Below are 12,143 nucleotides of genomic sequence, written 5' to 3' on the forward strand. Positions count from 1 at the left end.
CAAGGGAGGGGATAATGCTCTGCTTCAGTATGTCACAGTAAATGTTGGCATTCTTGGTTCACTCAATGAACTGTAGCTTCCAAGTGCTGACAGCACGCATGCAGCCCCATACCATGACTAGGGATGAGCCGAACACCCCCCGGTTCGGTTCGCACCAGAACTTGCGAACGACCCCCGCGTTCGGTACGAACGTTAGAACCCCATTGAAGTCTATGGGACTCGAACGTTCGAATTGGAAAGTGCTAATTTTAACGGCTAATATGCAAGATAGTGTGCTAAAAAGGGTTTGGCGACCTGCCTCCTGCCTCAGGGGACATGGGTCACTGCAAAAAAAAGTTTTAAAAACTACCGTTTTGGCGGGAGCAGTGATTTTAATGACGATTAAAGTGAAAAAAAAAAAGTGAAATATTCCTTTAAATATGGTGCCTGGGGGGTGTCTATAGTATGCCTGTGAAGTGCCACGTGTTTCCCGTGTGTAGAACAGTCCCTGCACAAAATGACATTAAACGGAAATAACACCATTTAAAACTGCTTGCGGTTTTAATGTTATATCTGGTTCCTGCAATATGGTTGAAAATCATTCAGAAAAATGGCATGGGTAGCCCTCCCTGCCCATTACCAGCCTATTTGGGTCTTGTACACATATTAAGGGGAACCCCGTACCCATATTAAAAAAAGGAAATGTGTGTGGCCCCCAGGCCCTATATACTCAGAACAGCAGTATACAGGCGGTGCAAACAAGACAGGGACTGTGTAGGTTTGTTGTGTTAAGTTGAATCTGTTTGTCATTTTCAACCGGTACATTTTTAAAGTGTAGCTCCAGTCAAAAAAAATATCTTTAAGCTTTTTGGAAAACATAGGGAAGGGTTATCACCCCTGTATAATTTTGTTTTGTCGTCCATCTTTTTTCATCTCACTTGCTGCTGTCTCCTTGCGTTTGCAAGTAGGAGATGTTTGTAAGTTGGATGTTTGAAAGTAGGGGCCTGCCCTATATTATAGCGGTATGTACTGGGTACAGAGCACGCAGACAGCACGCACTATCTCCTAACACTACAGACTGCAAGCTCTATTATTAACCACTTGTTAGCCCAATGTTTGCATAAAGTGAAAGATGAAGTTATGCTGAGTAAATAGATATCAAACATGTCACTCTTCAAAATTGCACATGCCCGTGGAATGGCGCCAAACGTCGCTACTTAAAAAATCCCCATAGGCGACGCTTTAAATATTTTTTTACTGGTTACATGTTTTGAGTTGCAGAGGAGGTCTAGGACTAGAATTATTGCTCTCGCTCTAACATTCTCGGCGATACCTCACATGTGTGGCACATGCGAGCACATGGGGACATGGGCGCTTTAATTTTTATTTTATTTTTTATTGTTCATTTTACTTTATTTTAGTTTGACATTTTTTTTCCCAAAAATATATTTTTGATCACTTTTATTCCTATTACAAGAAATGTAAACATCCCTTGTAATAGGAATATGGGATGACAGGTCCTCTTTACAGTGAAATCTGGGGGGTCAATATGACCCCACATCTCACCTCTAGGCTGGGAAGCCTGAAATAAAAAATTAAAAAAAAGATTCTGGCTTTGATCGTACTGGCGAGTTGGTAGAAGCACCAGAGGGCGGTGAGGGGTGGGGGGCGTCTATGGCTGGGTACTTCAGGGTATCACCGAGTATGGCTGGGTATCTCTGAGTATGGCTGGGTATGGCAATTTATGGCAGGGTATTACAGAGTATTGGCGGGGTATTGGCGGGGTACTACAGAGTAATAGCAGGGTACTGCAGAGTATTGGGGGTACTGCAGAGTAATGGCGGGTACTGCAGAGTATTGGGGGGTACTGCAGAGTAATGGGGGTTACTGCAGTGTAATGGGGGGTACTGCAGAGTAATGGCGGGGTACTGCAGAGTAATGGCAGGGTACTGCAGAGTATTGGGGGGTACTGCAGAGTAATGGGGGTTACTGCAGAGTAATGGGGGGTACTGAAGAGTAATGGCAGGGTACTGCAGAGTAATGGCAGGGTACTGCACTGCAGAGTAATGGCAGGGTACTGCACTGCAGAGTAATGGCAGGGTACTGCACTGCAGAGTAATGGCGGGGTACTGCACTGCAGAGTAATGGCGGGGTACTGCACTGCAGAGTAATGGCGGGGTACTGCACTGCAGAGTAATGGCGGGGTACTGCAGAGTAATGGCGGGGTACTGCAGAGTAATGGCAGGGTACTGCACTGCAGAGTAATGGCGGGGTACTGCACTGCAGAGTAATGGCGGGGTACTGCAGAGTAATGGCAGGGTACTGCAGAGTATGCACTGGTATTGCAGAGTATTGGCAGGGAATTGAGGGGTTAAATTCGGTGAGCAGCGATGTGGGCACTGCAGATGCAGCCCACATCGCTGCTGACACCGATCTCTTTCCCCTCCGCTGTACCGATCGGTACAGAAAGGGGAGGGAGGAACAGGCGTCATAACATGACGCCGGTTTGTTTCCAAGTGATCACTCCGTCATTTGACAGAGCAATCACGTGGTAAACGGCCGCTATGAGCGGCCGTTTACCGTGATGCGCCGGGTCCTATGGACCCGGCGGTCACGGATGCTCTCGAGTGCGCACACCTCGGGGCACGCGACAGCAGAATTCTGGGAGGCCGTTAATTAACGGCCTCTCTGAGTTAAACAACCGCCCTGAAGCCGTTAATCGGCAATGGGCAGTTGTTAAGTGGTTAAAGCTAGATCACTAGCTGTATAGGTGAGGTGAATATAGTGGTGTATACTGCAGTCAGGGCACAGACAACAACCACTACACAGCAGCAAGATAGGAAATCAGCCAAAAACGATTGGTGTGTACTGTGTTGAAGGTACACAGAACACCCACTGCTTCAGATGCAAAGTAACACACTACAGGAGGCCGCCTTAAAGGCGGCCTTATATAGTGTGGGGCGTGCACTACACAGTCTGAGCTATGATTGGCCACAGGCAGGATGCCTGTGGCCAATCATGGCTCTCCTCGCTGCCGGCGCTGCGATTGGCCAAGCATGCGGGGTCACAGTGCATGCTTGGCCAATCATCGGACAGCAATGCACTGCGCCAACGCAGTGCATTGTGGTCCGCGCGCGCGTCACTCGAATTTTGACGCGAACGGCCAAAACGTTCGGAATTCGCCGAACGCACGAACAGCCAATGTTCGAGTCGAACGTACGTTCGACTCGAACACGAAGCTCATCCCTAACCATGACACTCCCACCACCATGCTTGACTGTAGGCAAGACAAGGTATTTGTAGGTATTTGTACTCCTCACCTGGTTGCAGCCACACATTCTTGACACAGTCTGAGCCAAATAAGTTTATCTTGGTCTCATCAGACCACAGGAAATGGTTCCAGTAATCTATGTCCTTAGTCTGCTTGGCTTTAGCAAACTGATTGTGGGCTTTCTTGTGAATCATCTTTAGAAGAGGCTTCCTTCTGGGACGACAGCCATGAAGACCAGTTTTGTGGAGTGTGTGATGTATGGTCTGAGCACTGACAGGCTGATCCCCCACCCCTTCAACCTTTGCAGCAATGCTGGCAGCACTCATACATCTATTTCCCAAAGGCAACCTTTGGATATGACGCTGAGCATGTGCACTCAACTTCTTTGGGCGACCATAGCGAGGCCTGGAGGAAAAATCACTAATTGGGCCCAATTTTACTTAGAGGTGTACTAACTTTTGTTGCCAGCAGTTTAGACATTAATGGCTGTGTGTTGAGTTATTTTGAGGGGACAGCAAATTTACACTGTTATACAAGCTGCACACTCACTACTTTACATTGTAGCAAAGTGTTATCACATGAAAAGATATAATAAAATATTTACAAAAATGTGAGAGGTGCACTCACTTTTGTGAGATACTGTATATTATGAAATAAATATATTTTTACAATTTTCACTAAAAGTCATTGCCTAGAGTGCTGCGTGTAATGTGTCCAGGTCATCCCCTAATCAGGAGGAGGCTTTAAAAAAAAAATGCTCACAAGTGTCAAAAACAGAAGGAATCATTCGATTCCTGCCATTGCCATTCACACAAGGGCATAATGCCCATGCAAATGTAGTCTTAAACAATTGTTACCTAAACTGGTGCTCCCAATGGAAATGTTCATCTCATTCTTGGTTACCCTTAATCTCCATATTTGCATAATGACTATTTTGCTCTACAGACAGCAGTATACAGCAAAATGGTAAATCAATTAATAGATGTTTTTACTTGAGGTTACAAAATGTAACCTTCAACTGTACTCTTCTTATCAAAGTTTTTTTTCTTTCTGTTCCTGTTAACCAGGATAATCCTTTTCTCTCTGATGAAAGCAATCCTAACCTGCGAGGAACTAAGCGCCTCAGCAAAAGCAATATTGACATCTCAGGAGTTTTGGACAATGGGGAGCCAAGGCCACCTTTACTACGGAAACAGAGTGATTCATCTACCTACGACTGTGACATGATAAGCCAACACCATGCTTTCCTGTCTAGGTAAAGTAACATGACGCAACTGTATAATGCTGCACCATAAGAGGGAGAGAATGAGAAAGGGAGATACATTTGCAGGCAGTTTACTTTTAAACATTCTGCAATAAATCGGTATAGTCAGCACCCAGTCAATAAATTCTTGTTAAATATTCACATATATTGTTGATTTAATATATCTAAAATGACTTTCCTTAATAAATGTATACATTTCTTTTGGGTTTTAAAGCTTTGGGGATTTGAAGCACCCATTGTATGCAGGGCAGAATTGCTGAATAGCCAATAGGGAAAATTAAATCGAGGACATTTTCCCCAATTTTTATTTTTTTATTTTTTTTTTTTGATTTCTTTGAAATCCTGTTATTTGGAAAAATGCTTTGCAGTCAATGATGAATGTGAGATTAGTATTGTTTTATGGGTTTTGCAGGATTCTATGGGCTTTAAATTGCTCTGGGGTTCTACAGAAGCTCATTTTAGCCATACTGGATTTCTTCTTTTGCCAATTGTGACACAGAAAATTGAGTACTGTCCGTGATACTTTTTTTATTTGCACTAACATACAATTTTTCAGGAATTCTTCAAGGTCCAAGTAGTCCCTGAAATCTTGTCCTGAAAAATTGTATGTTAGTGCAAATAAAATAAGTATCATGGACAGTACTCAATTTTCTCTGCTAGTGCTACAAAAATTTTACAGTCGCCCACTGGAGTCACACCTGACTTGGAAGTTTGAATGGATTTGGTGACATGGAAATCAGAGAGAAAAGTGAAATGATGAAGCAAAGACTTTAGAATGTACACTCTCCGTAACCCTGTGAAGTACTCTTTAGATTTAAAAAAATTATAATTTACGTTAACTTGATTGAATTTTTAAATTTTGTAACAGGTTTTTTTTGTTTTGTTTTTGCTGGATTGTATTAGTGGCTTAACAGTATTTGATTTTTTTTTAACTATATAAAATGATCTTTTATAATATTTTGGTAACAGAGGATGTTTCTATTAAGACAGGCCTGCAGCATCTATTCCCTTTTTGACTGTCTGTTTAACTCAGTATCAATATAGCTCTGTATGATATTGATACAAAGAGTATCATTTACGGTACTCTCTTTTGACTCACTTGCATTTTCTCAATAGGGCTAAACAGCAGGGGATAACATTAAAGGCTATTAACCGTAAATTATTACAACAACTCATCTGAAACTGAACAGCCTTAAGTGCTTTTCATGTATGCTTGACTAAGATCAATTAAAATATATATTTAAAAAAATGTAAGTACATATTCATTGTCTCAAAGATAATATAAATAAAGAAAACATAGTACAAACACTATACAGTCCCTTTATGGCTTACTTTTGTCTTAAAGTAATTGTAAACCCTCAGCTTGTAAAACAACCCATTCAGCTTTTTTTAAAAGTTTTCACATTCCCTCTGTTCTCAGCTGCATAAGAGCAAGGGGAGGAGAAACATCAGCATGCCGATCTTCCCAGTGGAAGGGGGTTGTGTAAGGGCAAATCTGATCATTGGAGGAGAGTGGGATGAGTTCTCAGCATAGCTAGACAACTGACCACGCTTTGCTATCGTGCCTAGTGTGGTCAGTTTTTTTTATAGGAAAGCAGAGTGATTGGCTTGAACACCAGGGATTTCACAGAAAGGATGCAATATAAAGAAAACAGGATCATTTTTCATACAAGTACATGGTAAAGCAGGCACATATCGGAATGAACATTTTAAAAATGCAGACTTAAATTAGAAATACAGTGGTTAAAGTTTCAGACACCCTGAACCTGTGATTAATTTTTTTCATTTCAGTATTCATTCAAGTGTTCTGAAGGATGACATGGACTTTCCCCAAACTGGGAGTTCCAATCTTTGTGATGTCATAATGGGGCGCTTTGACTTTGACGTGTCTGACTTCTTCCTGTTTGGTTCCCCATTGGGACTGGTATTGGCTATGAGAAGGACAGTACTGCCTAGTATTGATGGTAAGGTTTAACGCTTTCACTGCTAGAGCCATATTTGCAGGGTTTTTTTTTTCCACACATGTTCAAAAAATAATGTTAGACCTGAAGAGTAGTAAATGCCCCCAAACATTTCTATATTTTCTGAAAGCAGACACCCTGAAGTATACAATAATGGTAATATATATATATATGTCTCATGATGTTTGGGGGGTAACAGTTTATCAAGCACAAACTTCAGTAAAATAACACACAAACACAATATATTACCCATTTTTTTGTAAAATATAATGTACCAAGTAAATGGATACCAAACATATCAAGCTTTACCTTTGCGCATGCCCACAACATCACAGTGATCACTGATACCCTATATTTTCCATATGTAACAGGTAAAACCCCTCACAGGTCATTGGTCTAGAGTTAAAGGGGTTTCTAAAGGTTTTTTTTTTTTTTTTTAAATAACAAACATGTCATACTTACCTCTTCTTCTGTGCAAGAGTTTTGCACAGAGTGGCCTTGATCCTCCTCTTCTGGGGTCCCCCAGTGGCGCTCCTGGCTCCTCCCCGCATCAAGTGCTCTCCTCAGAGACCCACATTCCAATGGGGCACTAGTGTGGGCATGCTCCCGAGTTCAGACAGCAGGACTCAGCCGTGCCCCCCACCTCTCATGACACTGGATTTGATTGACAGCAGTGGGATGAATCAAAACAGTGAACAGTGCTATCAATTTTTCAATGAAGACCTGAAACAGGGCCTGGAGCTGCTGGGCTCGTTCTCATTGCTGGAAAGATCAGGTTCAGGTAAGTAAAAGGGGGGTTCTGGGGGGCTGCTGCACTACAGAAGGATTTCACCTTAATGCATAGAATGCATTAAGGTGAAAAACCTTGAGGGTTTTACAACCCCTTTAATTGTGATTGTGGTTGTACGTGGGGCCAGGGCTGGCTAAAATTTGTTTTTGGAGGGGGAGATTTTTACATTTATACATTTTTATTTCATCTTTCAGCATAGCTTGAACACCATTGTAAAATAACATGGTTTTCAAAGCCAAAGCAAATACTTCAAAACAGGTCACAGTTGTACAAATAATCCTGTAAAGGATCACCCCTACGGGAGTGGTAAAACAGTAAGATACATGGACAATAGGGATGAGCCGAACACCCCCCTGTTCGGTTCGCACCAGAACCTGCGAACAGACCTAAACTTCGTGTGAACTTTAGAACCCTATTAAAGTCTATGGGACTCGAATGTTCACAATCTAAAGTGCTAATTTTAAAGGGTAATATGCAGGTTACTGTCCTAAAAAGTGTTTGGGGACCCGGGTCCTGCCCCAGGGGACATGGATCAATGCAAAAAAAAGTTTTCAAAACGGCCGTTTTTTCAGGAGCAGTGATTTTAATAATGATTAAAGTGAAACAATAAAAGTGTAATATTCCTTTAAATTTCGTAGCTGGGGGGTATCTATAGTATGCCTGTGAAGGGGCGCATGTTTCTGGGGCTTAGAACTGTCCCTGCACAAAGTGTCATTTGTGCAGAAAAAAAAGTCTTTTAAAATCACTTGCGGCTATTGTCGGGTCCCGTAATACAGAGAACACTCAATGAGTGTTCTCTGTATTAGCCGACAATTCATTCATTCATTGATAAAAAAAAAAAAAAAAAAAAGTGTGGGGGTTCCCCTAAATTCAATTACCAGGCCCTTCAGGCCCTTTGAGGGGTCACAGACCCTCAAAGCATCCTCCCAATGTTGAGGGTATGTGGCCTGGTACGGTTCAGGAGGGAGGGGGTGCCGCTCTCTCGTCCCCCCCTCTTTTCCTGCGGCCTGCCAGGTTGCGTGCTCGGATAAAGGGTCTGATATGGATTTTTAGGGAGACCCCCACGTCAATTTTTTTTAATTTGATGCGGGGTTCCCCTTAATATCCATATCAGACCTGAAGGGTCTGGTTATGGATATTTAGGGGGACCCCACGTCAATTTTTTTTAAAATTTGACACGGGGTTCCCCTTAATATCCATGTCAGACCTGAAGGGCCTGGTAATTGAATTTAGGGGAACCCCCACGCTTTTTTTTTTTTTTTAATCAATGAATGAATGAATTGTCGGCTAATACAGAGAACACTCATTGAGTGTTCTCTGTATTACGGAGACCCGACAATAGCCGCAAGTGATTTTAAAAGACTTTTTTTCCTGCACAAATTACACTTTGTGCAGGGACAGTTCTAAGCACCAGAAACATGCGCCCCTTCACAGGCATACTATAGATACCCCCCAGCTATGAAATTTAAAGGAATATTACACTTTTATTGTTTCACTTTAATCATTATTAAAATCACTGCTCCTGAAAAAACGTCTGTTTTTAAAACTTTTTTTTGCATTGATCCATGTCCCCTGGGGCAGGACCCGGGTCCCCAAACACTTTTTAGGACAGTAACCTGCATATTACCCTTTAAAATTAGCACTTTAGATTTCTCCCATAGACTTGTATAGGGTGTTCCGGCTTTTCGAATTTGCTGCGAACAGCCCAAATTGTTCACTGTTCGCTGAACAGGCGAACAGGCAATGTTCGAGTAGAACATGAGTTCGACTCGAACTCAAAGCTCATCCCTAATGGACAAGTTCATTTAAAAACAAGTAGAATCTTTTACAAGAGAAGTATGAGAATTTTTTTTTTTTAATCATACTTGCCTAGGTTGGATTAGGTCGGATCGATTCTGCTTCTGTCCCCGCCGGCTCTAAGGCTGAGAACTGAACGATGAAACACAGCCGAACGCTCAGTTCTTGGTGCTCCTTGAGCAGAGTCACCGGCTCTCTGCTCTGCCCTCACTGGAGCGCTGGGCTGTGGAGGGGGCAGGAGCCGTCAGCTCAGACTCTCAGCAGCTCGTGAAGAGGCTGAGCCAGATGCCGGTCTAGGCATGTAGGTGGAGCCTGACCATATGGTCGTGATCTTTCCCAAGCCTGGACAAGCTCTGTGATGTCAGCTGATCTGCACTCCTGTAATCCACAGGAGAAGTACAGCCAAACAAGCTTTGTCTGTACTTCTCCATTAATCTACAGAGCTCAGATGGTGCACTTGGGCCTTAATACATTTTGTGATGCTGAAGGACTTATTTTTAAGTGAGTGCTCTATTAAGAGCGTATAGAAGCAAGAAAACTACGGTGAGGTAGGAATATAAACAGTGGAAGAAAAGACAGGGAAGAAGGAGATGGTAGGCAGAAGGGACAAAGCCTCCTGAGAGGCAGAAGATCCATGGTTCAGGACCTCCACAGGGTGGCCCAGGTTTAAAATACCAGTTGAGTACCTTCTACACAGGAGTTAGAGTCTAAATTACCAAAGTTTGGGGTGGATTTTAAGTGATTGTGTTTAACTTGTTTTCTTTTTTTTTTAACTTTCGCTAAAAATGTATTAAATGAATCTCTTTATTAAAAAAGTCTCCTATGTGATATAGCCTTTTTATCACAAGTTATCTTTAATGAGGAATCAAGGATATTTTAGTCATACACCTGAATTGCACTGAAGCTAACAGAGCGTAGATTAGCTTCTTCCCTGGTCATGAGGTGATGCCAGAAACTGAAAGTGCCACTTTACACACCGCTTCTGGGTTCAATCTAGGGGGGATCAGAGAACAGATGCTCGCTGGTCTACCTCCCCTCCACCCAGAGACACCTGTCATGCAAACATTTGCTGTGTTATAGGAAATATCTAAGTGCACAAAACAGCAGTGTTAATTTCATCAACGAAAACGTCAACTCTTATTTTTTTATTTTTAAATCAGAAAAAGTTTTACTGTGTCATTTGTAGTAAATGACATGTTACATAAAAATAATAAGAAAAAGTAAGCCGTTTTCACATTCAAAGATTCTCGAAAATCAAATCCTTTTTCGTTAATGAATGAAAATGGAACAAAATGGCAAGGAGGGGCATTTACCCTCATGAACTAACTTCTGCTTTTCATGGAGCTATGTCTGCTTCCGCTCCCAGCAAGTAAGCAATTGTGTGTACCGTGACAACCGACAGAGACCAGAGCAGCACTGTGCATTATAGCCAGGCCTCCCGAGTCCCGATGAGACTGTCCCACTCCCGAGTCACAAGACAACCGACAACCAGGTGCCCACGTCCAGAGCAAAGAGCAGAGCATGTAGTACATAACAATTACAGCAGGCCTGAAGCCTCCCCTCAGACCACCATCCGTCCAGAGCACTGTGTGCATTACAGGACTTCTCTGACCACTGGCAGTGACATCCAGGGCACTGTATATTTTTACAGGCCATCCCTCAGACCACCATCCAGCACTGTGCAGCATTACAGGCCTCTTCTGACCACTGGCAGTGGCATGATCCAGGGCACTGAGCAATACAGGCCATCCCTCAGACATGAGACCACATCCAGCACTGTGCAGCATTACAGGCCTCCTCTGACCACTATCATCCAGGGCACTGTGCATTACAGGCCATCCAAGTTAGACCGACTGAGACCAGACTACCATCCAACACTGTGTGCAGTATTACAGGCCTCCTCTGACCACTGGCATCCAGAGCACTGTGCAGCATTACAGGCCTCTCAGACCACTGTCCAGATCACTGTGCAGCATTACAGGTCTCCTCGGACCACTGTCCAGAGAGCACTGTGCATTACAGTCTTCCTCCTCACTGTCCACATCCAGATCTCTCCGAGGCAAATCGGGCTCAGACTGAGTCGCTCCTCTTATTTTCCAATCCCCATTGCTGCACAAAGTGTACTGAAAATGTCATCTTCTGTGACTGGTAGAAAGATAAGAGAAGATCTATGGATGTATTTTACAATTGATCTTAAGCACAGCAAGACCCTTTGCAAATCATGTAGAGTGACACTCGCTGGTAAAAATAGAACAAACGCGAAGCGTAATTTGTAGACAACTCATCCTGAAATTCATGCCAAGGTAAGCACTTAACTCCTTTTGTTGGGAACAGTTTTATGTACATTGCAGGGATTTTTTAAACAAACTTTCTTGCAGTCAGATTTCATGCCTTTGGTTATTCTGAAGTAATAACTGTTTGTCTGTCTATGTTGTGCACTTTAGCCACTGAATTTTAATAGGAGTGATTTGATTTCATAATATCTATCAGCTGCTGCTTTCCCCAAATTGAAGTATCTCACCAAAATATACAGTATGTAGAAGGATGTGGTCACAGGAAGGGGCTGAGGCACTGTCAATTTTCACATGGCACAGGGTGCCTAAAGGCCTTAGACTGACCCTTCCTAGACCAAAGCTATTGGCTACTAGCCTGAACGTAGTCCCATCGTAACAAAATTACGTCATCACGTTCTGAACAATCGGATTTTCCGACAACTTTGTCCGACCGTGTGTATGCAACAGTTTCGGACAAAATCCGTCAGACAAAATCCGTCTGTCAAAATCCAACGGATTTGGTTGTAAGAATGTCCGACCGTGTGTACAAGGGCTAAGGAACAACAGTTCAGGGAGGAGGCCATAGCAAGATGGATTGGGGGCACCCGATTACCAGTCAGAGCGACTGAAGATAACGACTTTGTTAGCATGATAAAGACAACAGATAGGAAGATAACTGTTCCAAAGAAAACTAAAATAAGCAATCTGATTGACAAACAGTATGAAAATGAAAAACAAAAATTCAACAGACAGGCTGCTGCCTAGAGAGTATCTATTTTCACTGATTTGTATACCAAAAGAGGACTTT

General features: G+C 42.8%; 1 protein-coding gene across 2 annotated transcripts in view; it reads left to right on the plus strand.

Moving 5' to 3' along the window:
• PITPNM3 (PITPNM family member 3) overlaps positions 1–12,143 on the plus strand; it is a 904,027-nt gene that overhangs the window by 793,279 nt on the left and 98,605 nt on the right. For both annotated transcript variants that reach the window (XM_077480456.1, XM_077480457.1), the window contains 2 exons: positions 4,318–4,505; positions 6,306–6,478. In XM_077480456.1, the coding sequence (XP_077336582.1) occupies positions 4,318–4,505; positions 6,306–6,478 (361 nt within the window). The remainder of the gene's footprint in view (positions 1–4,317; positions 4,506–6,305; positions 6,479–12,143) is intronic.

The sequence above is a fragment of the Lithobates pipiens genome, unplaced genomic scaffold, assembly GCF_037356315.1.
Source record: "Lithobates pipiens isolate NorthernLeopardFrog02 unplaced genomic scaffold, aLitPip1_a1.2 Scaffold_16, whole genome shotgun sequence".
Lineage (NCBI taxonomy): Eukaryota > Metazoa > Chordata > Amphibia > Anura > Ranidae > Lithobates > Lithobates pipiens.